At 39.8% G+C, this 27,245-nt stretch overlaps 1 protein-coding gene across 2 annotated transcripts; it reads left to right on the top strand.

The window, feature by feature from the left end:
* LOC119731633 (ras-related protein Rap-1b-like) lies at positions 1 to 27,048 on the top strand. Of its 2 annotated transcripts, none has more exons than XM_038204833.1 (8): positions 1 to 103; positions 1,848 to 1,921; positions 2,898 to 2,966; positions 10,779 to 10,835; positions 18,299 to 18,439; positions 20,501 to 20,598; positions 22,337 to 22,531; positions 23,476 to 27,048. In XM_038204833.1, the coding sequence occupies exons 2-7, from the start codon at positions 1,865 to 1,867 to the stop codon at positions 22,485 to 22,487; spliced, it is 573 nt and encodes a 190-aa protein (XP_038060761.1). In that variant the 5' UTR covers positions 1 to 103; positions 1,848 to 1,864; the 3' UTR covers positions 22,488 to 22,531; positions 23,476 to 27,048. The 2 variants fall into 2 exon arrangements, with proteins under 2 accessions (XP_038060761.1, XP_038060760.1); XM_038204832.1 differs by having other exon boundaries at positions 2 to 117.
* The last annotated feature ends 197 nt before the right edge of the window (positions 27,049 to 27,245 follow it).

The following is a 27,245-nucleotide window of genomic DNA, read 5'->3' as shown; positions in this document are numbered from 1 at the left end:
CTATTTTTAGAACAGCTCTGCATTTTATAAATGTGACGTCACGATCGGAGACCAACAGCTAGACGAGACCTCGCCCAACGCGTTGATCCTTACTGAGATTGTTGTGAGTTTTAACAGGTTTGTACCCATTTTTCGCTCTGAATTATTGTTTCAGTATATTCATGGTTGAGATTACAATGTACCTGTCTTTCTGTTGTCTTCACTTTGATAGGGAAATGGGTGTACTTATTGTTTTCATTTATAAATTGTGTCGATACATTTGATCGCCGGTGCGAATTTGACAAAGCGTGCGTAAATTCTATGGACAAAAAATGATTGGAACTAGGAAGAATGAACATGATGAATGTGACAGTCGACTGTACTGATGACAGTGTGGCCTAGTTCGGATTTGAACTGACATTTGTGGGTTCATGGGCCTTTACTTTTAACTATTAATTTATCATGTTTATGTGTTAAAACTGGTAAGATTTCACCACTGTTCACTGAATCATCATATCATTCATGTGCCAACAATAACATGCCAGAATTGATTGAAATTTGATGGGAGTCGGGGGGTGGGGGGGGGGGGGGAGGAGGCTATTTTCAGAAACTGACATGACTGATAAAAAGTGATATGATGTGACAGGCATGACAGGGCTCGGACAACTCTACCGTTTGCCAACTCGACTCGAGACAACTTGACCAGTCAGACAACTCAACCGTCTGTGCGTCAAACATGTCAAATAGATAGATCTATCGACAAGTCTTCCGTTGAGCAGTTGAGACAACAAGGAACAGATTAGCCCGTCTGCCTCTGGCCGTACACTATCACAAGCTCTTGTACAGCCAGACTGGCATTGCTCCCCTACACACTGAAAAGTGATGTAGCGATTTTGCTACCGATTTTGATTGAGAGGACAGAAATTTCCAAAGTTAGGGTAGGCTAGGCCTACCTAGTCAAAGAGGAACTTGTACCTGTTCGAAAACACGTTCCTTTATCTAGAAATCTTCATCCATGTTGCCAAAAAGACGATCAGTCTTCATCTCCCACGAATATTGTCCCGAAAAATGTGTCTACATGGGATAAATGTCGGACGCGTTGTAATGTATGCATTTATGCAGGCGCGCTTGGGCAAGGGTATGAATATGTCATGTATGTATTGTACAGTTCATAACCTCGTGTTGTTGGGCGCACACACGGCGCGGATGGCCATACAAACACTAATTTTACCCAAGCGTTCACTCTTGCCGTGAAAAATACAAATATGCAATCTCTAAACGTGCATCCCGAAGTCGCAGCTCAGTAATCAATCCCATTTTGTATACATGGTGGACAGAAAAAAAATGGCGGCTGAAAAAAACCATGGGTTCTGGTATTAGAGCCTCTACTCCATACTAAATGGGCAAAGGTGGTTAAAACCCTAACCCCCTAGTGCTTCCTCAGGACTACCCTGCTAAATCCAACAGAGTCCAACCGGACTCTGCTGCTCAATCCACTGTGCCTCGTTTTCAGTTGTCTGCTGAATCCAACGGAGTCCAACAATGCGTTATAATGCGGTTCAGTTGCCTGCTGAATCTAACATTTTGCATGAGGAATGTACACAAGGGGTTAACTGCTCAATCCAACAGGCTCCATCGGGTATGTGACATAGTGGGATCCTGTTGGATTTAAAGGTAAAAATGAGTCTAGTTTCAATTTGAGTGGCTATACTTACAGTTACTCTGCATTCAGTCAAACCTGCGATGCGTACTTGCCTCCAAATGTTCAAACACAGCCAACAAACAAGTGTACATTGCAATCATGTTCAAAGGATTTGTGCAGTGTTCTTTTTGTCTAACTTAATTCCATTCTTTGTGTGTTTCAATAGGTCCACAGTCATCAAAGATGCGTGAATACAAGCTAGTGGTCTTGGGATCCGGTGGTGTAGGCAAGAGTGCCTTGGTAAATGGAGTTTCTAATTTGTGAAGTCATTTATAACCTTTCTCCTTTTCTGACCCCCCCCCCCAATTTAAAAAAAAAAATTGGGCAATGTATTGAGAAGAATCTCTACAGAAGGCAGAATACTTTACCAAACTCAGTGAAACAATTCTAGCTTGTCAAGGTATCATCAATCAAGTACCAGCTCGAAGGAACTAAAAAATTATCGCTGCATGCACTGAACTGTTTGGCCAGGAAATAGTCCAATTTTCAGCCCCAGCTGAATGGAACAAACTATTGTACATAGTCATGTAACAAAAGCTCATCCTTGGAATTTTTAAAACGCTGCATACTTGCAAGAAAGTTGTTTTTTTTATCACAAGAGCATACAGACCTTAATACAGTGTATGTATGATGTAGTGTGATGATATTTTAGTATTTTACTATCGCTTATTTAGAAGAAAAAAAGATTGAAATGAAGGTATCTTTGGCCAGAAATAATGACATTACGCTATAGACCAATATCTTGTTGCAGCCATCTGATTTTTTCCCATTCAAATCAATGTAACCAAAGCGAGGCTGGAGGGAAAAATAGTCTGGTTCCTTCTTGCACAAAAAAATTATCATTCAGTACTGTTATTGGATACAGGGAACATGACTACAATGGTGGAAGCGTGATGTAGGTCTATACACACTTACATGTACGCTGTTTTGGAATTTATGTTTGAGACTAGGAATGCAGTGCATGTATATTTTACTTTCACTTTGCACAGTAACTTCCTGATGTGTCAAATTGTTGTTGTTAAAGCTCATAGCATCTAATGAATTATTTCACGACCCTTCGTGTATAGAGTAAACTCTAGCTTGATTTTTCCACTTTCCTGATCGTTATTTAAGGCTGGTTCCTGTTTTGCTTTCTTTTGTTTTGTATTTCATAACCCCAGTATCAAAACCTTGATCAGTTCTCAAGCGTTTCTTGTTTCTTCTTGCTCCCTTGCAGACCGTGCAGTTTGTTCAAGGGATCTTTGTGGAGAAATATGACCCCACCATTGAAGACAGCTACAGAAAGGTATGTGCACGTAGATGTTGCCTCTCTACACTCTGTATCTTAGGGCTGTGCGCTTTCGGTTAATTTAGTATTCAATTATTCCAACCAGGTCTTGATTGAGTATTCAAATATTCGGAATGGGCTGATCAAGTTCAACATTTGCAAGCCCAAACTGGATGCCGATTTTCAATTGTGTGTGCCCACACTTGTAAATATTTGACTCAAAGGGTATTTGACCGATTTCATTGAAGAAATTTGGGTTTTAAATAGTTATCACAAATTAGCGAAAAGTGGCTTTCGACAAAGCTATGGCATCTTACACACAACGTACATACAATAAAACAACCCAAGTTGCATGATTAACCCAAACTACATCAGCATTTTGCTAGGATGCAACCTCAATCCTGCAAAATCCTCCAACTACCTCTGTGTAAAAATTGCATACAGCCTCAGTCTTCCAAAATCATCTGTTATTTCCTGAATATGTTTCCTTGGGAGGGGTGACCACTGCCTCAATCCTGCAAAATCCTCCAGCAATCACTGTCAATATGTTGAGGCAGAGCCAGTGACATCCTGGAGCAGTGCAGAGGATTTCAAGTATAATCTACACGTAGGCCTTAATTTATGAACGGCTGAGCATAAACAACCCAAGGTCCAGCCCAAGACCTTGACACAGTGCATCCTTCACAATCAGCCACACAATTTTGCCATGTAGCCTCATTCCTTCGAAAACCTCCACTTATGCACGGAGGATTTTGGAGGATTTGGGAAGGTTAGGGTTTAAAGAATAAACTGGACGTTTTTCATCATCTCCATGAGACCACTCACATTTTAGAATATTTGAATTAAGAAAATGCTATGCGGATATCCGGTCGACAACTCGACGATCGAATATCCAGATACTTTGGCACATTCGACACAGCCCTAATGTGTTTGTGAACAGGAATAACTGAAAGCTCAATACTTGTTGCTATATTTTTTAGTAAACTTATCCCTTAAGCGCTCTCCCCTCACCCCCCCCCCCCCCCCCAACCAAAAAAAGAAAGAAAGATGTTTGTCCCAATCACCTGATCACAACCATGCCTGGGCATCGATCCAACTTTCCAGTTTAAGTGCTCATGACGCCCGAGGCTGGAGCATGCAGCTGAGCATTGGGGAGTTGCTAGTCTTGTTGTCCTTCCTGTTGCCTTTGGCCATGGATTTTCTTTTATCATTCAATATTTTTTGTTAAATATTTGTCTTGGGTTCTTCATACCCATTGGTTTAATAGTGTGTATGGTATTGACTACACAAAACCAAGCCTTTCATAAACATATAAATCTAGATGTTAGATAAAGAGATAAGAGAAAAAAACAATTGCATGGAGAATGGTGTAGTTTACATCAAGCAAACAATTTAGAGCTACAAGGTGACAGTATTTCTGTTTCTATCTCATGCTTGTATTGAGGCTTTGTGTAATAACAACGTTAGCACGTTACTAACCCTGTTTTCGTGAAATCCTTAGTTACGGGATGTACGGTACCCATGTGCACAAGCTAAATTTTTAAGTCAGCTCGGTATTCCAAAATAGTCTGGTGCACAGCATTTTTTGGGGGGGGGGGGATAACCGCGGCAGATAAATGCACACAAGGCTATGGGGGACGTGGTAACCAAATCTGCATTCTGTGCAACTTTTCGTGCATCAAAAAAAAAAGATGGAACTTTCATTCGCACAAAAGTTTTGACACAACAAGACACCTACCGGTAAAGAAACTTCACTGTCAAAAGTTTTTTGGCAAAATGTTTGAGCCTATACCTCCGAACACAATGATCTCTTCAATTTTGCTGGTACCCCGCTATGCTTTTGCACGCATACGATGAAATTTTTGTCCCGAAAGAAAAATCAGCAAATCTTGATGTGCACATCAGTTGGAAACACCGAACTCACTTATTCCCTGCTGACCCGTGAGATACGCTGACCCCTAGCACAGAATTTTCTTCTATAGTCAGTGGGAATTCTCGGCTCATGGTGAAGCAGAGGCATGAAATTCATCGCAGATCAAACAAAAGCCATTTTCCAAAACAAAAGGAAAAAGAGAAAGTACTAAAAACGTCAAACAAAATCTGCTTGTTTGTGCATTTGGCACGGACGGCAAATAATCGAAAGGGTTAAATGTCTGCAGTAATTTTCGATGGTTGGATATAAACAAGATGTAACTTCCACTTTTGAATGACATTATAATTCATTTACAGTCAAACACCTTTATAACAAGGTCCTTGGGACTTAACGAATTACCTTGTTATATAACAGGTACCTTGTATTAACAGTATTGGAAAACAAAGAAAAACAAAGATTTGGGGCCTTAAATTGTGCTTGTTATAAGCAGGACCTTGTATTAACAGTGCTCTTCTTATTAGGGTTCGACTGTATATCCTTCAACGTTTCGTTTCATTTTAACAAACCAAGCAGTTTTCCACTACACTTTTTGCTGATTCCAACAGAATTGCTACAGTAACGTTAGAAGCATGGTTTGGGTATCCGACCCAACTGCCCACAGTCGATATGGACTGTTCTCTCTTGCGTTCACAACAGCTAATACAGCTCTCTTCCTTAAAGGGAATGTACAACATTTGCTTTTGCTGCAATTTTCAGAAATAAATGGATCTGGAGGATAAGTGTGTTACAGAAAATATTGTTAAACTGACTTGCTTCACGTTTAGGGTTTGGAGATGCTGGAAAATCCAAGAAAACTAACCATGTTCTTGTAGTCTGGTTCCTTGACCCCACTTAAGATGAAATGGAGCAACTTGTAGACTTTGGGGAATCCAAGGTCAAAGAATCTGTCTAGCAGGCTTGTACCCATTCACAAGTGTGTAATCAATTGCAAAGAATGTGCAGAATAACTAAATATGAACAATTTGGAACAGTTTTTGAAGAAAAGCTAGTTTTCTCCAACGCTGGTCGGCCGACCAGCGTTGGAAAAATAGAAGTTTTCTTGAAAATTTCAGCACGCCAGAAGCCACGGTTTTACAGGATGCTTTATGCAGTCATTCCCTAACAATCCAGTAAAATATTTTGTGATAATTTGATCATTTAGTTTTTTGATGTTTGCAAATGTTGTATCTTCCCTTTAACTTGCTGCATCAGATCCCCCATGTTTTCCCCTTGCCGGATCTAGTGTGAACACAGTGATAGTGATTGTACATAATGTACATGTAGTTGTTTGCTACGTAATTACTGTAATCATACATGTACACTGCAGAAAAACTTTGAGTAGAATCCAATGGCGAATTTCCCTATAGATACATGTACTTGTAGATTTCAGTCATCAATATTGTTTTATGACTTCCTCATCTCATTGTGGTGTAATGAAGGCTGTTTGAAATCAGTCCAAAAGGAATCTTGGACTGGAACTACATGTATAACTCGCCCAATTATACACAACGTTAGCCCAAGGAATAGTTTTAAGTTCTTGGTTCGTTCTTCTCCTAAATACTCCGCGTGGGAGTTTATACAGGAGGCCAGAAACACCGGGGCAAACCCCTTCTCTTAGCGATAAGTGTCACTGGGTTCTTTTACGTGCATTTATGCAACACACGGGACCTACGGCTTAACGTCCCATCCGAAGGACGAAGCAATAATGGTTAAGTGCCTTGCTTAAGAGCACAATTGTCCGCCGGCGGGCTCGAACCCACGTCACTGTTGCCTCTGAAACACCAGAACATGAGTCCGGTGCTCTTAACCGTCGACTTGTTATTTGAAGTTTTAAAGGTTTGGGTTTGGAATGAGTTTGTTGATGAGTTGGTCATGAAAATTATTTCCAGTCAAGTAAATGTATTGTTTTTCTTGGGTGTTCACTTCGACAGCATTCCTTCGGACCAGCATAGCATACTTTTTATTTTATTTATTAATTAATTTTTTGTAGTGTAGAACACCAGACAGAGCTGGTACGGTAGGTTACACAATGAATCTGAAAAATATTTATTCTGGTTTGCCATCCTGTTTTCCTAGTACCGTGTGACAAAACATGACGTCCTTGACGTACATGTACAAAAACATTCTGTAACCACATTTTAATGATGCATTTTATGCACGTCACATATTACATGATATTGATGACAGGATATTTCAAATACTATGGGTTACATGTACACGAACCATATGGTGGGTTTTCTTTATTAATTAAAAGACATCGACCATTTTATTGCAATCAGAGGTTCGTTTCATGGCTATAGTATGAACTCTGACATTCTAGGATCAGTATTCAATGGTGGCATATCTAATTTTTTTTTTTTTTACAAAGTTGATTACTTCTAATTTACTGGTTTGTTTTAAGACAATAGATTAGGTTTACTTGTATTTTGGAAGACTGCTTTTGGTAAAGTCTTTGGCAGTCGACGAAGAAACTTCAGCGATGAATGTGATTTTCTTTTTCTTTTATTGTTATCATGACAACATTGAGTAAAAACTATCCAAAAGTTGTGCTGTAATTTGTGCCGTTTGATAAACAAACAACATGTACATGTACATATTGTGCAATATTTGTTGGGATTGATTTTAGTTTCATGGGCAGTTTCCTTGTTTTGCTGCGTCTCCGCCACACTGTTCATGGTTGCCCTATTTTCTGGCTGCCCCAGTTTTCAGTTTTGAGTATTTTCTTCTTTGCGAAAACTCATAAGGAAGGAAATAGTTGTATGCATATTCTTATGAACAACAATTTTTACATTGTGCACATGTACCGGTTTATAGAAAGTAGTACATGTATGTATACAGTGTGTATACATGTAATTGGTAATTCCGTAAAATCCAACATACGGTACGTCCGACCACATACATGTACATGTACCGTCGACTCTCTTTAGTATAAACTCTGTTAATACAAAATTCTGGTTATAACAAACATAAAGCCTGGGTCCCGACTGTGCATTTATGTGCACAATGAATGGGACTGATGTTCCTCTTAATACAAAATTCTGATATAACAAACAATTTGGCTAGGTCTGAACGAGTTTGTTATAACGAGAGTCGACTGTATGTACATGTAGTTCAGTTGGAGGTGTACCGGTACCTTAGTTTGGTCTGTAATTGTTTTCTATACAATAGGGCAATTCCACGGTTAGGCCAACAAAAAAAAATACTCGGTTTCTGGTCAGCGCGCGCGTCGATTTTAATCATGCGCATCAACCTTTTTTTTTTTTTCAATTAACACGGTAGCTACAACAGCGCCCTCTATTGCCGCGCCTCCTCAAATTTTTGTACCAAGGAGCACCAAGGAATGGGGAAATTGCACCAAGGCAAATGATAAAGGGCACCAAGGCAAATTATGGAGGACACCAATGTATAATGAGGACACAAAAAAGCAAAATAGTACCCGCCTTGTCTGTACAATACAAGCTTGAAAAAAAAAAAGCCACCAAAAAAAACACGTCACCGCATCAATTCCAGACTTTGGTCTGACCAGAGACCGACTATTTTTTTTTGGGCCTTACTCACGTTACATTTTTGATGTACTTTTGAGTTTCCTTGGGCTGTAATTACCATATACTGAAAAGGTTTAATAACTGTTATCCCCATGGTAGATAGAGTAGACCTAGACCTACCTACATGTAAGCACCAAAGATGACATCCAGGAAAATGTGTTATGTATGCCTATGATAAACAAGACACACAAAATCAGTTACTCACATTACGAAAATGTAACGTGAGTAACCGTGGAATTGCCCCTTAGATGTCACATTATTATAGTGATACATGTACATTTTGTACATGTGTCACATTCGCGTTTCCATCAGCAAGCAGCTCATTAGCCCTAGCTGAACTCAACCCATCAAAGCCCAACAGCAGGTTTTGTTGAAATCTGTTAGGATGGGTACAGTACTAAACTGATGGTCTTTTACATTGGGTTTGGAACTAAGTCCAACAGTGTGTGTGTAGGATTTCCCATGTGGGTGTTGGAATTTGCCAGGATGGGAACAGTTCCTATAAAATTATGCTAGGGAGTTAGGGTCAAAGTGTTTGAAATGTACAAATGTACGGTACGCTTGAGTTTACAGAATTGCCCTTAATACATGTATGAGTAGTGTTTACATACCAGTACATACATTGTACGGGTACATCAGGTAATGTGCTTGTACATCATAATAATATAACAACAACAATTTACTGGTAGCCGTAGGCCTATATAGTGCCAAAGTCCGCCTACAAGAGACACTGAAGGCACTTCATAAAGAAACAGCTTAAAGAGGTTGTGGAATGCTCGAAGACCTTTCTGTCATTTTTCGGGTATACATGTATGTACATGTAGCCTAAGGTGTGATGAAATAAAAACGACTATTGTTTCTGTCATGAAATGAATACAAAAGGTAGGCCTACTTTTGAGAGCTGTTTCTAAGGTCCTGTTTCGACCCGAACGTGCAATTTGTGCAAAAGTCGTCGTTGGGGGCAGCAAACAAAACATAGTAAATCGTGACGTAATAAACAGGACTCGTTTATACTACGCTGCATCGGGAGTCCTGTTTATTACGTCACGATTTACTATGTTTTGTTTGCTGCCCCCAACGACAACTTTTACACAAATTGGACCTGAAAAACAGCTCTCAAAAGTACCTTTTGTATTCATTTCATGACAGACACAATAGTCGTTTTTATTTCATCACACCTTAGGCTACATATACCCGAAAAATGACGGAAATGTCTTTGAGCATTCCACAACCTCTTTAAAATCATGTACTGAAAGCACAGTGTGCAAGTGCATAGTATTGGTATTGCACATGGAAGCATATAGTATGAACACATTGTATACAACCTGTACATTCGTGTACATTCCGAATGTACATGTACATTTGTATGCTCAGGTTGAACATAAATTATACTCAATGTAGATCAATGCCAATTTCCGCAGTGCCAATGCCAAAATAAATATGGACTGATATTAATTAAAAGACAATAACAGTAGGCCTACATGTATACGCGGTTACTCGTAACTGATAACGTGTAGCTTGTACACACGTACAGTAGGCACAGTTCACGTCTTTTTGCTGATGGTCAACTGGGAGTCGATACAGGCAGTATCTTGTCTGAACGGTGTGTGATACGTTTACCCAGTGTCATATTACCCTGCAATAATATCTGATATTCCTGGCCTGTTGTGAGTGGATATTGTTGGAATTGTCCACAGCCGACGTCGCGCACAAAAGAAACGATGATTTTTCATTGGACGACCCGTCAAATACGTACTGTTCATGTACATGTACATGTATTTTTGTGCACGTTCATACCGGGCTGAGCATGGCAAGTCTACGTTATAGTAATAGTGTTCAAAATGTCTCTAGGGTAGTTCCACAATGTTGTACATGTACATGATACATTTTGGACAATTTAACAGTGTACATAAATGTAGTTAAAATCAGTTGCATATTTTACAACATGTTCAGTGATAGTGAAAAGAAATTATTCATCCAACTTTTTTTTGCTGTCAAAACACAATGGTGTTGGATGTACTCAAACATATTGATTTTTTTTGTACCCACTACCCAATTGTTAATTATTTAGTTGCAAGTAACAGCCATATTATTGAACATTGTTAGAAATACACTACATTGTACATATATTCCATAAAAGACAGTAAATAAGCTTCAAACAGATGTGTCATTTGTGGCATTTTGACCATTTCTAAATGTTGGCATTGAGGTTTATTATTTTGGTGAAGTTGCCCTTTGTCCTTTTTGGTTATTTCTTTAGTGATAACTAATCAACTTTTAGCATTTGGCATGTTTGGCAACAAATCAGCAGTCCATTGAGTTTCTTTATCAATTTGATGACATTGTGAATTGTTTTCTTTTCCCCTTACACAGCAAGTGGAGGAGTGTGGACTATCATGTATGCTGGAGATTCTGGACACAGCAGGAACAGTGAGTACTGTTTTATTATCATACAGTTGGTGCTGGAATTCTTATCACTTGGAATTTCTGTTTTCCATTTCATGTGCATTTTTATCCATAAATCTGTGTTATTCAAGCAATCTAGAAAAGAAGAATCCACTGTAAAGACTGTGCGGAAGCTACAAGCCTTTTCTTTTTTATCCCCTTGCTTTTAAGCCAGAAAGGAGGATATTGCGATAGTGTACATTTTGTGTACAAGCATTACATTCACTGTGTGGACTTCCGAACAAAAGAGGTCCACATAAAGTCAGGTAGCAGCGACGTTGTGTGGACTTGCCCACGTCCACACAGTGTTTCCCCCTCTCTGGAAAACAGGTTTAGAGGCATTTTTGGGTTAGGTTTATCCGTCGCAAAATGAAGAGAAACCCTAAGGGAATCGTGGAAACAAATTTGGGTTGAAAGAGTTTTCACAGTGTGAGTAAAATGAGTTTTTTCACAGGTCTTTCTTAAAGTTACACGAAAACAAAGGAATGTCCACACTACGTATAATGTAAACATGTGTGTCCGTCTGTGTGTTACATTTTGGTTAGGTTAACTGTTTAGTGCTGTCATATGAAAAGTCAGACTTCAATCTCGACCAAACTTGGTGACAATAATCGTTGGGCAGGGGACTCCAGATGACTTCAGACATTTGAGGTCAAAGGTCATCTTGGGGTCAAATGAGGTCATTGTTGTTTTTGGCTAGTTAAACTGAAAAGTGCTGTCATATGAAAAGTCAGGCTTCACTCACAACCAAACTTGGTGACAATAATCGGTGGGCCGGGGACTTTAGCTGACTTGCGACATTTTGAGGTCAAAGGTCATCTAGGGGTCAAATGAGGTCATTGTTGGTTTTGGTTAGTTAAACTGAAAAGTGCTGTCATATGAAAAGTCAAGACTTCACTCTCAGCCAAACTTGGTGACAATAATCGTTGGGCAGGGGACTCCAGATGACTTCAGACATTTGAGGTCAAAGGTCATCTAGGGGTCAAATGAGGTCATTGTTGATTTTGGTTAGGTACACTGTTAAAAGTGTGCTTACTAACTTACTGTATAAATACTGCCACCATGCCAAGGGGATCGCGCACATTTAACTTGCAGTAATTTTTTTAAGTTAAAATATTGTGAAAGAACTCAACTGTTTGGAATTACCGCTGCTGTAAATGTACATATTTGGATTTAAACATCGCCTGAATAAATCCCTGTCATCTGATTGGTGGTTTGTTGATCATGTGTCATTGATCATGTGTCATATTCATCCCAACCCACGGCCCCGCCGCACCGCAAAAATAAAAAGTTTGTTTCCATGGTAAATAGAAGTTCTATTCCACGGTGACACTATTAGTGTTCAGGCATTGTATGTTCAAAACAAATAATGAATGTTTCACATTCGTGCGATGGAAAGAATACTTTGATTCGGCGACAGTTGGAATGTACCATTCCACTCTGCATCGCCTCGTGGAATGGAACGTTCCAACTGTCACCTCATGCAATTATTCATACAGTTGCACTCATAAACATTTATTTTGTGTATATTATTTAGGAAAGATTTCCATATACGAAGTTCACTCAACACCCTGTGTGCAAACCCTATGAGATTGGACTGAAAAATTCTAAGTGTTTTCTAAGAAAATGCTTGTATTTTCTCACTGCTCAAATTGACTTTGATGACATGAAATTGCTATCTGGGAGCTTGTTAGTCAATACAGAGGAAAATTAGTGAACTTCGCGTAATCTTGCCATTATTTATCAGTTCTGACTGATTCACGTGCGCTTAACTCTCCAGAATGGCAAATTCTTTGTATTGAACTTTCCAGGGACACTGAGGCCCATGATGGCCGGGCTTGTACAATCCTTTAATAATCCGCCCCAAATCCTCCCTAAGCCTGCCAGTAGATTTGAGAGGATCTGGAAGGGTTTTATAGAGAAACCGTAGAAGCCACAAAGCAGCGAACAGTCAAAGTATTGTCAGCTTAGACAAAAGGCACAAAGGACCTTTTCATGCTCAATCACGACGAGCATCTTTGTTGTAAATACACACAAATGTGTACATGTGCCCATTCGGCGGACGCATTTAAACATTAATTTAGAATTTCAGGTTTCAGGTTTATTTCCATACTAAGCCTAAGGTAATTAAGTTAATAATATACATCAGGAAAACATTTTAATGGAACTTGAAATAATAGTATGGGGAGGCCAGACAAGAAGCCGAAGCTTGTACTAGGTCTGCCCCCTTCACAAAGAATACATGTAGTTATACAATTCATGATTAATCGTAGGATATATCAATAATATGTGATTACATTAAATTCACGAGCTCATGCAAAACTTTACAAAACAGAATAAGTTACTTGAAGTAAATTTACCATCCTTGGCTTTACATGTGTGTTGTTAATAATTTTACTTGGCAACAATTTCAAATCAATTCTAAAAGACAATTATAATAGAAGTCGTAAAAAATGTAAGTATTAAAAAAATAAAATACTCCTGATCACGTTTTTAAACCATCTGCAGAAAGTACAGTAACCCTGTAAACGCTGATGGTGAATCAGACATGTAGGCGTGTACAGTTCCTCCATGATACAATGTACTATGTGTGGGCTATGTATGCCTGTATCTCCAGCGTTATAACACAAAGAATCCCGCGTGCTGTATGGTATCACCACTCAAGCATGAAGAATGCATAGTATCTCTCTTCCTAGAGCTCACTGGCCGTGAGTAATAATTCATGACGGGATACTGGGTGTTGCTTTGACACCTACGTCATAGGTGCTGCATAGGTGTGTAGGTGCTATGGGTCATGTGTAGGTGCTGCACATGTGTCATGTGTGGGGGCAATAGAAGAATTAACCATGAAAGAAATATGTACAAATGCTCTCCTGTGATTTTGTACCGGGTATCATTGGTTCAGTTTTAAAGGGAATGTACCGTACATCATTGGCTTTTGCTGTTATTTTCAGATATGAACTATTTGAGGGGTTAGTATAATAGATCAAATATTGTTACACCGACATTTTTGAAGTTTTGTATTCAAAAATGCTGGAAAAACCAAGAAACACAACAACGTTCAAGTAGTCTGGTTCCCTGACTCTGCTAAAGATGAAACGGATCAATTGATAGATGCCAGAAAAATGTAAGGTAAAGGAACCAGTCTAGCTGGCCTGCACCCATTCATGAACATGTAACCAATAGCTGATAGCAAACAAAATTTGAACCCCCCAAAAATGGTAAATTTGAAGCAGTAGTTGAAAATAGTTAGGTTTTTCCAACGGTGGTCAGCCGACCACCGTTGGAAATGTATACAAAAATACCGCTTTTCTTGAAAATGACTTCACACCTGGTGCCATAAATTTTACAGGATGCTTTAGACTGTCATTTACCAACTTCCTATTAAGGTATTTCGTAAAAACTTGGTAGTTTTGTTTTTCGATGTTTGCAAATGTTGTATATTCCCTTTAAGGGATCTTTCCCAATACTTGGAATACATTTTCACTCATGACTCATGTTTACAATCACATTCTTGAGAATGTAATTTCCTGTCTTGGAGCCCAACCCTCAGAGCGGCATACAATGTCTTCTTTGTTGACTGTTTACTAGTGAAAGATTATGTGTTGCACAGGCCAATATTGGTTTAGATGGGCTTGGTTCCCAAATTTTGTTGAGTCACAAATAATGCATACTTGGGTTTAAACTGTGCAGTGTCAAATTATTGAGGACTTGAGAAACTCCTGGCAGAAAAAAAACAGGAGTTGTAGAAACTTCATCAACGTTATGGTTTTTGATGTACACATACATGTACATTGTACATGGATAGCCTATTATGTACATAATTTAGCCGACCTCCCAAATTGCGTGTATGTACATGTACTGTCCAAAAATTTTATAACTCTGTTGTTTACCAATGGAATTAAAGGGAATGTACAACATTTTCTTTAGCTGCAATTTTCAGAAATAAATGGATTTGGAGATAAGTATGTTGTAGCAAATATTGTTAAACTGACATGTTTCACGTTTTGGGCTTGTAGATGCTGGAAAAACCAAGAAAACCAATCATGTTCTTGAAGTCTGGTTCCCTGACCCCCGATGAAACAGAGCAATGTATAGATTTTGGGACATTGTTAGGTCAAAGAATCAGTCTAGCAGGCTTGTACCCCTTCACAGGTGTGAAATCAATTGCAAAGAAAATGCAGAATATAAAAATAAGAAAAATTAGGAGCAGTTTTTGAAAAATATCCAGTTTTCTCCAACGCTGAGTCAGCATACCAGCGTTGGAAAAATACAGTTTTTCTTGAAAATGTCGGCACACCAGGAGCCACAATTTGACAGGATGCTTTAGACTGTCATTTCCTAATACATGTAATTCAGTAAGGCATTTCGTGATAATTTGATCATTTTGTTTTTTGGTGTTTGCAAATGTTGTATTTTCCCTTTAAACCAAAATTTCAGATCATGGAAACAAGGCATTACAAATTGTATGGAGCGAGTTTCATCAGCTTTGTGCAAGAGGGCGAGATTTAACTGCCATACAAAAATACCGGTACTAACTTTCAGAATGTCGATACAGCACTGCATAAGACGGCGGCGGAAGGCGCGTGCTGTGGACGAAAGCTTCTGAAGGTGTGCAGGATCACCCCTGATGTTATTGCACACCCCGGTCGTGTTGTGCGCCAAACGATCACAGAGATGTGCAATGACATCAGGGGTGATCCTGCATTTCTTCAGAAGCTTACGGCCACAGCATGCACCTTCCGCCACCGTCTCCAGCACTGTACCGACATTGAAGGATGCCAAGTGCAAAGTGGCAGATTCTAAAAGCGAGTACAGTCGACTCTCTTTAAATACAAACTCTGTTAATACAAAATTCTGGTTATAACAAACATAAAGCTTTGGTCCCGTCTGTGCATTTATGTGCACAATGAATGAGACTGATGTTCCTCTTAATACAAAATTCTGATATAACAAACAATTTGGCTACCGGTAGGTCGGAACGAGTTTGTTATAACGAGACTCGACTGTATTTTTTTCGTATTGCATTTAAATCTCACCTTCTTGCACAAAGTTGATAAAAATTGCTCCATAAAATTTGCCATGCCTTGGTAAACAACAGAGTTTATTAAGGATCAAATACATGTATAGGGCATATATTATAATACATGTTGCATTTTTGACATGTACTCTGTAACATGGCCTGCTTGTAGTACAACTGTATTCAATATGTAGCACTCCAGCTTATTAGAGTACAAGTACTTGTAGTATTTTTTAGCATTTGGTACCACACCCATTGTACTTTGTACACATGTACATGTATGTACAAATGCACATGTACATGTACTGTACGAGTACATTACATGTGTACATGTACATGTACACATGATGTACATACATGTACATGTACCGGTAGCTTGGTGCAAATACAAAGTACCGGTACATGTACAAATGTAGTATTGTGTACGCGTAGCACATGGTGCCTCATCCCAAATTAATTCTGTGGCGGTTAGGGTTAAAATGCATTACACTATTGTGATGTTACACGTATTATTAAAGTACATGTACCAGCACCCAATTTTCTAATGCATAGATATTTTACGCTGGCGTTTCTCTGAAGCCCGTAATTTGTTAGCATTAACATATTATTCTCGTAAATGCCAATGCTTCATTACACACAGAATTACATGTCATTTTCAAGAATACTTCCCCATTATCATTATTGCAAATGAGTTTTTTTCTTTCTTTTCCTTTTTCTGGTCTCCCCCACTTTTTCCCCCCTGAAACATCGGCTCAAGGTTCAACAGTGTCAAGTGCACAATAAAAATGATATACTTCTGTACCAACATAATTTTGGACATTTGCCTATTGTGCAGTACCACGGGTAATTGTACAGTGTGTGAATACATTATGTGTGTGAACAATTCATTTAATAACATTCTGAGCTGGATAGCATCTGGTTCGGGTCTCAGTACGGTATCTTGATTGATAGGTCTCACCGTCTGGCCCAAATCACATTTTGTGTGTGTGTTTGTTTTGATAGCAAGGTTATATTAAGGTTTGGTAGGTCATAGCCATTTTTAGCTCCAATTCAGTCGCCCAAGGGTCTGCAGCTAGGATTGGTCTGGGCAAAATGGTGACAGAATCTGTACAAAACGAGAATGAATTTTTCAAAGTGGCTTCGGGAAACACAAAATGACTTTCGATTTTGCATTGCCCGTAACCTTCCCTGCGAGAACCCTGTTTGTTTGTGCAAGAGTCCAGCTTCTCAAGCCCCGTGTGAAGTAGTGAACCCATAAAAATCAAAACCATTGCCTGTGTGGGGGTGGATAATGGAGGATTCAGTTTACTTTGAGTTCGGGATTTAGATTAAAAAGACTAGACTGCTACTTAAATGGGCATGTGTATTAAATGCGTACATGTACAAGGGCAGTCACAATTCATATCGTGGACAAGTTGGGGACATTGTAACGGGTTTAAGTTGCAGGATTCTGAGCAACTTTCCCCGCAATCTTCTCGCAATGAAATTATCAGTATTGGTGAGTCAAGCAGCTGCTAATGAAAATGTCCCCGGGATATGTCCAGGACAAATGCAGAGCTTCTTCTGGATAAAGTGAATGATTCCACCCACAACAGGCCAAACCTAAGGCCAAACAAAAAAAAAGGCTCCGGTTTCTGGTCTGCGCGCGCGTCGCCGTAGCCATGCGCGTCGGCAAAAATTAAAAAGTTCTTTTGCCAACGTAAGATGATGTCTCAAAACTGCCAAACTCACTAGTTTGACTGGAATCCTGCTGAGCACTGCACAATTTTAACGTGTTTCTAGATGGGTTACGATCGAGTAAAAGCTTTATGTGGCTTCTCTGGGCCCCCATTTACATGTAGTTTGCACTAAATTTAGTCGGGCACCATTTGCAGTCATCAGCCAACATTTGACGGAAAAAAAAGCAAAAAAAAAAAAAAAAGCCACGTTGCTGCACCACTTTTGGTGCAAGCTCCATACCAGAAACCAAAGACCTTTTTTGGGGGCCTAAGCTGGAGGATGTTAACCCATCACAATGTTACCCTGTTTCTGCTGTTATGGAACTTCTTTAGGAATTTTTAGGGATTTGAAACAGTACGGCCCAGCCACTCATATGTGGGTTCCAGGAACTAAGAGTTGCCCGTTGTGTGCTGGACAGTGTTGGATTTGGGTGATGAAGAAGTTAGGATTAATACCAAGCGCATGTTGAAATCTGCGGCAACATTCTTAAAGCTGATACCACAGGTTTTTGAAGCACAGATAAAAGGGCTACCAGCTAAACTATCATGCAATATACATTGCATGTTACTGGTACCCTGTTGATTTTGGCGCAGAACATAAATTTGCTAATCAAGATTTTCCGCTTAGAATTTTTAAGGATTTTGTCCCAGACCATCAATCCTCTGTGAGACCATTGTCTGACAATCAAATGCTTTTTTTGTTTTGCCAGGAACAATTCACGGCCATGCGAGACTTGTACATGAAGAACGGCCAGGGATTTGTTCTTGTTTACTCCATCACAGCCCAGTCCACCTTCAACGACCTGCTGGACTTAAGAGAACAGATCCTACGAGTCAAAGACACAGATAACGTAAGAACACACAAGTATTGCATTGCAGTTGACTTAAAGCTATAGTCCATCATTTGCAGCTATCCGAAAAGTAGCTGGCGTAATTATTGTTGAAAAACATACTTGGTTGAAAGATAGTAAGGGGACTAAACTCCCTGTGAAATTATTCTTTCTGGCAAGCTGTCATTTTGAAGTAATCAACGAAAGAAGGCCTTTCCAACGGTGCTTCTTAAGACGCACCGTAGGAAAATTTAAATTAGTAGTTCGTTTTGTTATTCGGCAAAGCGCGCGCAATCATTGGCACGACGCACACGCGCGCGCGGCCGCTATAATTCGTCGGATTGCTGCGCAACATCGCGTATAGCTGCAATCGGCTCAGCGAGAACATGTCTCGGACACTGAATTCAGGCGCAATTCAAAACATGATTCAGAAACTTTTGATTTGAAATTGAGATCCTAGAATGCAGTTTTTCTCGGAATATACAGCTGAAGCTGAGCTGAAACTTCATCAGTTTAGTTGTTCAGTACCCTTCTTTAGATTTTGAGCACTTTTGTTGCTTCAAACGAACAAAATGCACAAATTACAAATGATGGACTATAGCTTTAAATACTTGGCAATTCCAGCCTTATGAAAGGAAGTGTAATGTCCGTGACAGAGCCAATGAACCATGATATCTAATAAATGATTCAGAGAAATGCTCCAAACTCCTAGTCTGAAATCTCCTTGACCATTACTAGATGGTGGATGTATAAGATTTGAAAAATACATTCAGGTCTATTCACTGAGCTCTTAAATGCTCTATCATGGACATTGCATAACACTGGAATTTCCCTAGTCTAGGGGCTAGACGCTGTTCTTGTTTGCTACATGATAACCCGCCACCGCTATAACCAGCCACCGCGAGAGGGTGCTATCACGACCAACCAATATCACCCACAAACCTGTTAGAACAACGTCTAGGGCACTTGCTATTGTGTAATGCGCGCGCATCTGTTTTGCGTAATGTATGTAGCGCGCATTATATATGTTGCATAATTACCCAAAATAACATGCATATTCATAGTCTAATCCCCTGATGTACCACACCGCGCCGTATCCCGCGGATTGAATCATGATGTACAATATGTGTGTATACATGGGTGTACGTGTGTGCGTGTACTTGTACGGCGGTACTTCTCCGGCATTTCTCCGTCGTATTTTACGAACCAAACAGCGCAAGCGTACTGCAATGCTACCCCAGGCGGGCCCGGCGCCGTACACGGCCGGCTGGCAACCTGCGGCTCGGCTGACAGCAGACAATTATCCACTGTACATGTATATCTGAAACTTCCAGCCAGTAGTATAGCGAGCTACCAGACTATTGTGCAATTTTATGGCAGATCTGTTTCGTGTGCGCGTGCGTGAAGAGAAAATTACGTACACAATTGGCGCACGCGCACTAGTTTCCCCCATTTTTCGGGGGGAAATTTAAGCAAGTGCCCTAGACGTTGTTAAGACAGGTTCGTGGGTGATATTGGTTGGTCGTGATAGCGCCTTCTCGCGGTGGCCGGTTATCGCAGTGGCGGGTTATCGCGTAGCAAACAAGAACAGCGTCTAGCCCCTAGACTAGAATTTCCCTTGTACAAGCTTGGTTGCAGTGAATTTCTGGTTATTTTAAACACAGTTTGACATTTTCCAAAAGACAAACTTACATGTATTGTTAAAAAGGTAGAAATAATTTATTAAGATTCATTGATCTGTTCATAAAAGTTGTACACTGCTTCCACCCCCTTCTTCCCTGTCCTGCATCCCTTCTCTATATGTCTTGATGCTCTTCGAGTACAGGCTACTGTTATTGCGGCTTGGAAAAATTTGCTGGCATAGTACTGACAAAGAGCATTTCACATCAAAATGGTAAAATGTATAGACACATGATAGATGTGGTTTACATGTAAGTGAAATAAACACACAAAATGGTGATATAACCAGCTTGTTTTTTTCCAAGCTGCATACGTATCCCGTACACGTACCATTTCTAATGGTCCCTATTATGTTTACAACAGTTACTGTCATAATTGTGTTGTTGTTTTCTGTGTCTGTAGGTGCCCATGGTTTTGGTAGGCAACAAATGCGATCTGGAGGACGAGAGAGTGGTAGGGAAGGATCAAGGAGTCAACCTCGCAAGACAGTTTGGCAACTGGTAAGTACACGGGTCGTCTTGATATGGGTGTTTTTGAAACCACGGGCTTCGTCTCCAGTTCGGCTTCATCTCATCATCATCATTGGGCGGCCGCAGCCGAGATGGAGGCAACCGAACTCTTCCAGACTCTCTTGTCCGCCATGGCCGTGGTGATGTCATCAACGTGCTGGCTCACATCATTGCATACAGTGTCAACGTAGTTGAGGGGTCTCCTCCCTCTGTTGGGGCAAGGCAATCTCCAGCAGATGAGGTCAGAGACAACTTGCTCATTGGCTCTGTAGCAGTGGCCGGCAAGGCGGGCTCTGCGTTGTGCCACTGTAGTTGAGATAGGTTGGATGTTGCCATAAATTTCTGCCTTTGTCTTATGTTCGGCTTCATTTATGGCTTCAGCATCATGGAGAAGCCTTTGATTTCCAAACCAAATGAAAATACTCCGGACTTCTACCTTGAACTCCAAACTTTGACCTTGTGCATGCGGTTTTCTTTCTCCAAACAAATTTTATTTTGACATTTGACTTTCATATTTTTTACTGAAAAAAAATGAAGTTTTTTTGTTTTCGGATAACTGCTGCAAGCAGATCCGCAACCTGCTAGTAGACTGGTTCTTAGTCCCTTCCTAACCAGCTTAAAAGGGGTGAAAACCATTCTACGAGGCAAGAACTGGAATAATGTCGGGCTGCAATTATGTGAAATTTGAAAATTACTCCATAATTAGACTTGGGTCATTATTTGTTCGGTTGATGTCTAATGCCAAAGTGAATACCTTTTGCGTAGTTAGAAAATGTGTGGTGCCTTTAGGGACTCCGACTCCTGAGGCCTACCGGTAACTGGAAATGAAGCCATGGTTTCAAAAACACCCATAATGATGAGCTTCACAGAATCTTGTGAAGGAAGTGGGGATGGGATTCTAGGTATATTGACCTATGTATAAAGCATCTGACTGTAGCTGTTTAAGAGCGCAGTTAGCCAATGTGCGCAAATGCTATCCAAAAACTTCCCATAGAAATGCATACATTCCATACCGGATGTGATTTCTTTTTCATTGCGGACCATGTGGACAAATTTTGAGCGTAGCATTTTTGACCCTTTGTGAATTCAAAACGGAGCCTGAGCAAGTGACGGGAATTGAACATTTACAGAGTTTCCTACATTATTACGTTTTCAACGAAAAAAAAGGATTTATGAATGGGCATAAAAGAGTGTTGACTCAGTCTTAACGGCCATTTGAAACCTTGCAAGTCATCTTTGCCGTGATGAATTGCAGGTCACAGGTCACGCAAAATCTATCCCATCAGAGCGTAAACTCATCAGCCCTTCCCAACGTCCTGTTTGCAGGGCGGGGGGTACGAGCGAAATAATGTCCATGCTTCAACTATGGGGGCGCTTTGGGGTGAGCCAGCAGTTAAGGAAGTAAGCACAGAAATTAAAATTTGGTTAGCAAAAAATAGGTCACCGGCTAAAATTGTATCAGATGTGTATTGTTAGTGACTGGTACCCTGCCTATCCCTGCTTAGCATCAAAATATGATCAGCAATATTTTCTGCTTATTTGCTCTATGATTTTGAGCGCACCGTGTCAACCTAGCTTAGAAAGTTCGAAGACTGTTGCGTTGCAATAACGGCACTTTTTCAAAACAGCCACTTTTTCTTCAGGGGTTTTTCCCGTTTTCTTAACACAGACTCAACTAGGTTTGATAACACCCTATGTCTTGTACTCTCATTTTCCCTGCTTATCCCAGCACGTTTCTGGAGACATCGGCCAAAGCCAAGATCAACGTAGACGAGATTTTCCACGACCTGGTGCGACAGATCAACCGTCAGACGCCGGACCCACGAAAGAAGACCAATAAGAAGAAACAGGGCAGTGGCAGGTCCTGTGTATTGCTGTGAGGGGTCAGTGGGGCAGTCTACAAGTTGGATTGCATGCTTAAAAGGTGGGTTCATTTTGTCATCTTGGCATGTTTGTTTTTTTCGTTTGAAGCAACAAAATTGTTCAAAAAATCTTAAGGGTGCTAAGGAACAAACCTGTTTTAGCTCAGTGGATGCTTATGTGGATTTCGTTGCTTGCACTTCCGATTGAAAGTTGCCGTGTCATATTTTGAATTGCACCCTTTTGTACGACGTTTGAGGGCAAAATGGATGGGTAATACGATCAAGCTAAATGAGTCGTTTGTCGACCCCCGTCAAACGTTATTACAGATTTGAAAAGAGCACAATCTCAGCATTACTGCTGTGAAAACTGCATTCTGATACCATCTTTAGTTCAAAAATTATGGAAGTCGGAAATCCAAGAGATGTGATGAAATGATGTGATGAATGAAAATGTGCTGTCATAACTCAAATCTTTTTGTGATCACAAGTCAGCTTTTAGTTAGTCTACCGTATGTAATAGACCACAGCAAATGTCTATGATATGTGAGCTGATTAATTAGGCAAGACAACCGCCTCTTGACCTCTTGATTTTGACCAATCAGTGGGTGCTTTCTATCATGTCTATATCGGGTCTTCGGTCATTCACCCATTGCGTTTCATAGACAATGGATAAAAAAAACCTGTGTCACGCGCTTTGTATCATGCTACGCGATAATGCGCTCGGCTGTTGTATTACAAAACATTGCATTCAAATTGACCAATCAAACCATTCAGTCCTGAAGATGGGCATGAAATGACGTCACGATTTAGTGAAGTCGACTCCGATTGGCTGCTGCGCGGCTTGCATATATCTGCATGTCTAGATATATCAGACGTTATACAGGAGACTCTTGGCTCGGGTGATACTCGGACTAGCTTTTAGTCTCCCGACTGAAACATTATGACAAGACCTGTGGCTTTATGTGAGTTTTGCTAAAAATGTTTTCATCCTTTTGATTATCTGTAGGGGGATTTGTGACATCATGGCACACGTTTCATTCAGCATAAATGTTAGACTTTCAACACCGGATCACATATCAGCTCTGTTTGGATCCATCGGCAGTCAACTCTCGTCTCGTCATCTGCAAAGTAATTTCAACCAATCGTCTGTCCACATTGTACATCGCCCATTTCGCAAGAAAACCAACTGTTTTTGAAACTTTCCGGCTTGGTGTTGCAAAGGATGTGTATGCTATAATTTTGTTGACTCAACTCTCAAATTGTCGAGTGGCGTTTTGCATGGTCAGTTGTACACTGTAATATTTTATTACTAAAAATTAACAAAAAAAATCCTTATTTACAGTGTTTTATCGTAGGGTCCTTGAAGGAATCAAGTTTTACTGTGTACATTTTTTCGTAATATTTAATCGGAATGACATCTGTATTGTTTCTTTTGACATTCGTCCATTAATAAGTATACGGAGAACCTGCTGGACAGAATCATACACATGAACGTTAATTGAAGTTTGTAGGATTTGTTGCCAGTTCATCATTGATTATTTTTTTAGTTATTTTGGTGAGCAGGTAAAGGATGTTTACATGTGCGGCTATTATCTGTTCAAAGTTGACTGAATCCGAAGGAAATGGCTTGCTGGGGTTTTTTTAGTTTGTTTTTCAGCAGTACAGCTTTTTTTAGTTGCATCTTTAAGGAAGAAATTTAATGTCCTAACTACTTTCCTTCCTATGTGGTCAACACATTTTTTACAAAGGAACTTCAGGAAACACCAGTTAAGAGCAGTTATATTTGTTCTTAAGTACATTTGTTCATGTTAAAATGAGATCATGCATACAACTGTAATGGAAGTGGTGGAGCTTGAATTGAGTCTGGCGCCCCCTATTGTCAGAGTTGGGCCATTGGAGCACATTTCAAAAGCTCTTGGATTAAAGGGCCATTTTCCAAACCACGGCTTTGTTTTAATATGTGGCTTTAGGTATGCAGTTTGGCACTGGAGCTGGAGACACAGCCTAAGCCAGGGTTTGGAAAATGGCGACATTGGTGCTTAAACATTGAACGGTATAAAAGTCTGACTGCCTGACTACACTAGGGAGAATACTGTTGATGGATAGTAAGGAACCAGGAATTCATTGGTTTGGGATGATCAATTATAAACTGTTTGCTAACCTAAACTGAATTTTTTTAATGTTGCATGTAAGTGATGCCATAAAAAGTGCTAATTTTCTTCCCCTTTTTTTCAACTTATATATATCTGTAAACTTGTTTTTTTTAGTAGGAAAATCATTGTTAAGGTGACAAAATGGGGTGGTGTACAAAGGTTTAGGCATCTCGGGCTAGACCCATAAACGTGGCATCATTAACACCGCCACGTTCCAGAGTTGCGCAGAAACACTCAACGCACGCGATTATACGGGTACCATTTCGCGCGTGCATGACTCAGAGTACCAGCATACCCTGCGTGACCTCAGAAAATCTAAAATTCTGCTCGTACGTTTGTTGTCGTGTTGAGGTCTTTTTTCCCCACAAATTTCTTGAGAATGCCAGATCCTACGCTCGCGTAAATTCACAGAAAGCTTCATATGTAAGTACTTATAATATTCAGGCATGCAATTTTTCTTCAGATCTGCTGATTTCCTCGTTTTTAACTTCTCATGAATGCCATTACAAATTGAAAAATGCTATACAAAGACTTGTGTGGTTTGGAGTTTCCTTGTTTTTCTAAATTTTCAGTTGCATGCCTGAATACTGGCAACCCGACGTGCCGCATAACAATTTCAGAGTGTTTTTACGCGAGGCTGGATCATGGCGTTGTCATTGACGCCACATTCGGGTCTACTTGGGCCGATGGCATGGAGCAATTTCACAAGCAAGTGTACTGTTTCGCTGAATTTTGTTTGAAGCCAAGTTCAGCTAATAAGCAAGTTTTAGTGTTGTACATGCAAGATGCTCAGCGAAATCATACTGTACTGACAGGCATGCAACTTTTCCTCGGATCCGCTGATTTCTTCGTTTTTCACTCCTCATGAATGCCGATACAAATTGAAAAACATTGTACAAAGTCTTATGTGGTTTGGAGTTTCCTCGTTTTTTTTTCTAAATTCCCAGTTGCATGCCTGTGTACATGTGGCGTCCATTTGTGTGTGGCCCATGTGCACAAAAATGATTAAATAATGATGAAAATCGAGTTTCGTTTTCAAGTTTAAAATGTGGAGTTGCAAATTATTATTTTATGCAATATACAATACATACCTCTCTACAGCGGACCAATGCAGGTTGATGTGTGGTAGAAATCCTTGTCCCCCCCCCCCCCCCCACCTTGCCCATTTGTGAAAAGTGATTGGAATAACTGAATGATACTTTTGGAAAAGTTGGCAGCGCGAAAGTAATGCAAGGCTGTGAATGGACGGAAAGATTTCCGTATACGAAGTTCACTAATTTTCCTCTGTATTGACTAACAAGCCCCCAGATAGCAATTTCATGTCATCAAAGTCAATTTGAGCAGTGAGCAAATACAAGCATTTTCTTAGAAAACACTTAGAATTTTTCAGTCCAATCTCATAGGGTTTGTACACAGGGTGTTGAGTGAACTTCGTATATGGAAATCTTTCCGAATGGACTTCCGAGATTTGTATGCTGTGATCTAGTCGGTCAAACACAACTGTTGATTGTAGTTTCTACTTGTTTTCCCAGTTATCTTTTAAAAATTATTTGAGTTGTTCCAAGTCCGAAAAAGCTATTTAATATCCAATAAATAAACTGTGCTTTTGGATATTATTATTATTATTATTTTTCTGGTAAGTACAACTTTGTCAAAGGCCATGATGTCAGGTGGCAGATCGTTTAGTTAAAAAACATTAACGGAATCTAGGAATTGGTCAAATTTGTGTACTTTTTCCCCCGACTAGTTCAAAAAAGTTGAGTGCCTACCCCTTGCAAATGCAGATTACGTGACACTGAAAAGGCTTTTTCAAAAGCGAGTACACTCTTTCTTGCAGAAGAACAATTTTTTTTGGTCAAATTTGTTTCGCTTTTGCATCGGGTACGAATCAGTCTTTAAAAAATCGCGTGTTTCTAGTACACATTGTAAATAAGTCTTAAAAAGTCATCTTCTGTACAAATATTTTTCTTTTTTCTTTTCCTTGATTACTCATATCACATTTGATTGTATTGTAATTTTTGTCGCGTAGTTGATGCGCCACTTCTCCAGTCTGTGTTGTGGGCGGGCAGAATAACACAAGGCAATGCAATGTTGTGTTTATGTACGCTTGAGAACTTTACAAATTGACATAATCTAAACCATCCTTTAATTTGCTCGAAATGTAAGAAGGGACAGAGATTCCTCATTTACTTCATCTATATGTATTTAATGTAAAATATAAAGTCTTCGGTCACAACTATTCAGTAGCCTTTTAATACGCAAAACAAAAATAGCATGAAAAGAAATTACTAATAGTAGAGTTTTGTAAGTACATATTTAAATTAGAATTGAGTAAGTAAAATTTGTCGATTGAAGGGTTTGAGTGTTCTCTCAGAGTGGTGTCTTTGACCAATTAAAGTGAGCTCCGTTTCCCAGATGTTGGCAAAGTGAGCATGCATGGCTATTTTTTTGAAAGGAAGAGGGCATGGTCCAATTTCGTACAGCTGCTGAGATGGTTTCACGTCAACATTAGCTCAAAAGCCAGTGTCGTCGCATCAAAATGATAACCGTGTTGCGTCCCAACTTGACCACTGTCCCAACTTAAGCTGGCACTGCCAATGTATGTATTCCACTTGGAACACTT

The sequence above is a fragment of the Patiria miniata genome, unplaced genomic scaffold, assembly GCF_015706575.1.
Source record: "Patiria miniata isolate m_02_andy unplaced genomic scaffold, ASM1570657v1 HiC_scaffold_24, whole genome shotgun sequence".
Taxonomy (NCBI): domain Eukaryota; kingdom Metazoa; phylum Echinodermata; class Asteroidea; order Valvatida; family Asterinidae; genus Patiria; species Patiria miniata.
Note: the sequence above shows the minus strand (reverse complement) of the source record. Positions and strands in the feature narration are given on the sequence as shown.

Excerpts from the sequence above, each read along its gene's own strand:
- LOC119731633 (XM_038204833.1), top strand. The coding sequence starts at position 1,865 with ATGCGTGAATACAAGCTAGTGGTCTTGGGATCCGGTGGTGTAGGCAAG. Across the intron at positions 2,967-10,778 it reads TTGAAGACAGCTACAGAAAG|CAAGTGGAGGAGTGTGGACT; the intron begins GTATGTGCACGT and ends CCCCTTACACAG. Across the intron at positions 18,440-20,500 it reads GAGTCAAAGACACAGATAAC|GTGCCCATGGTTTTGGTAGG; the intron begins GTAAGAACACAC and ends CTGTGTCTGTAG.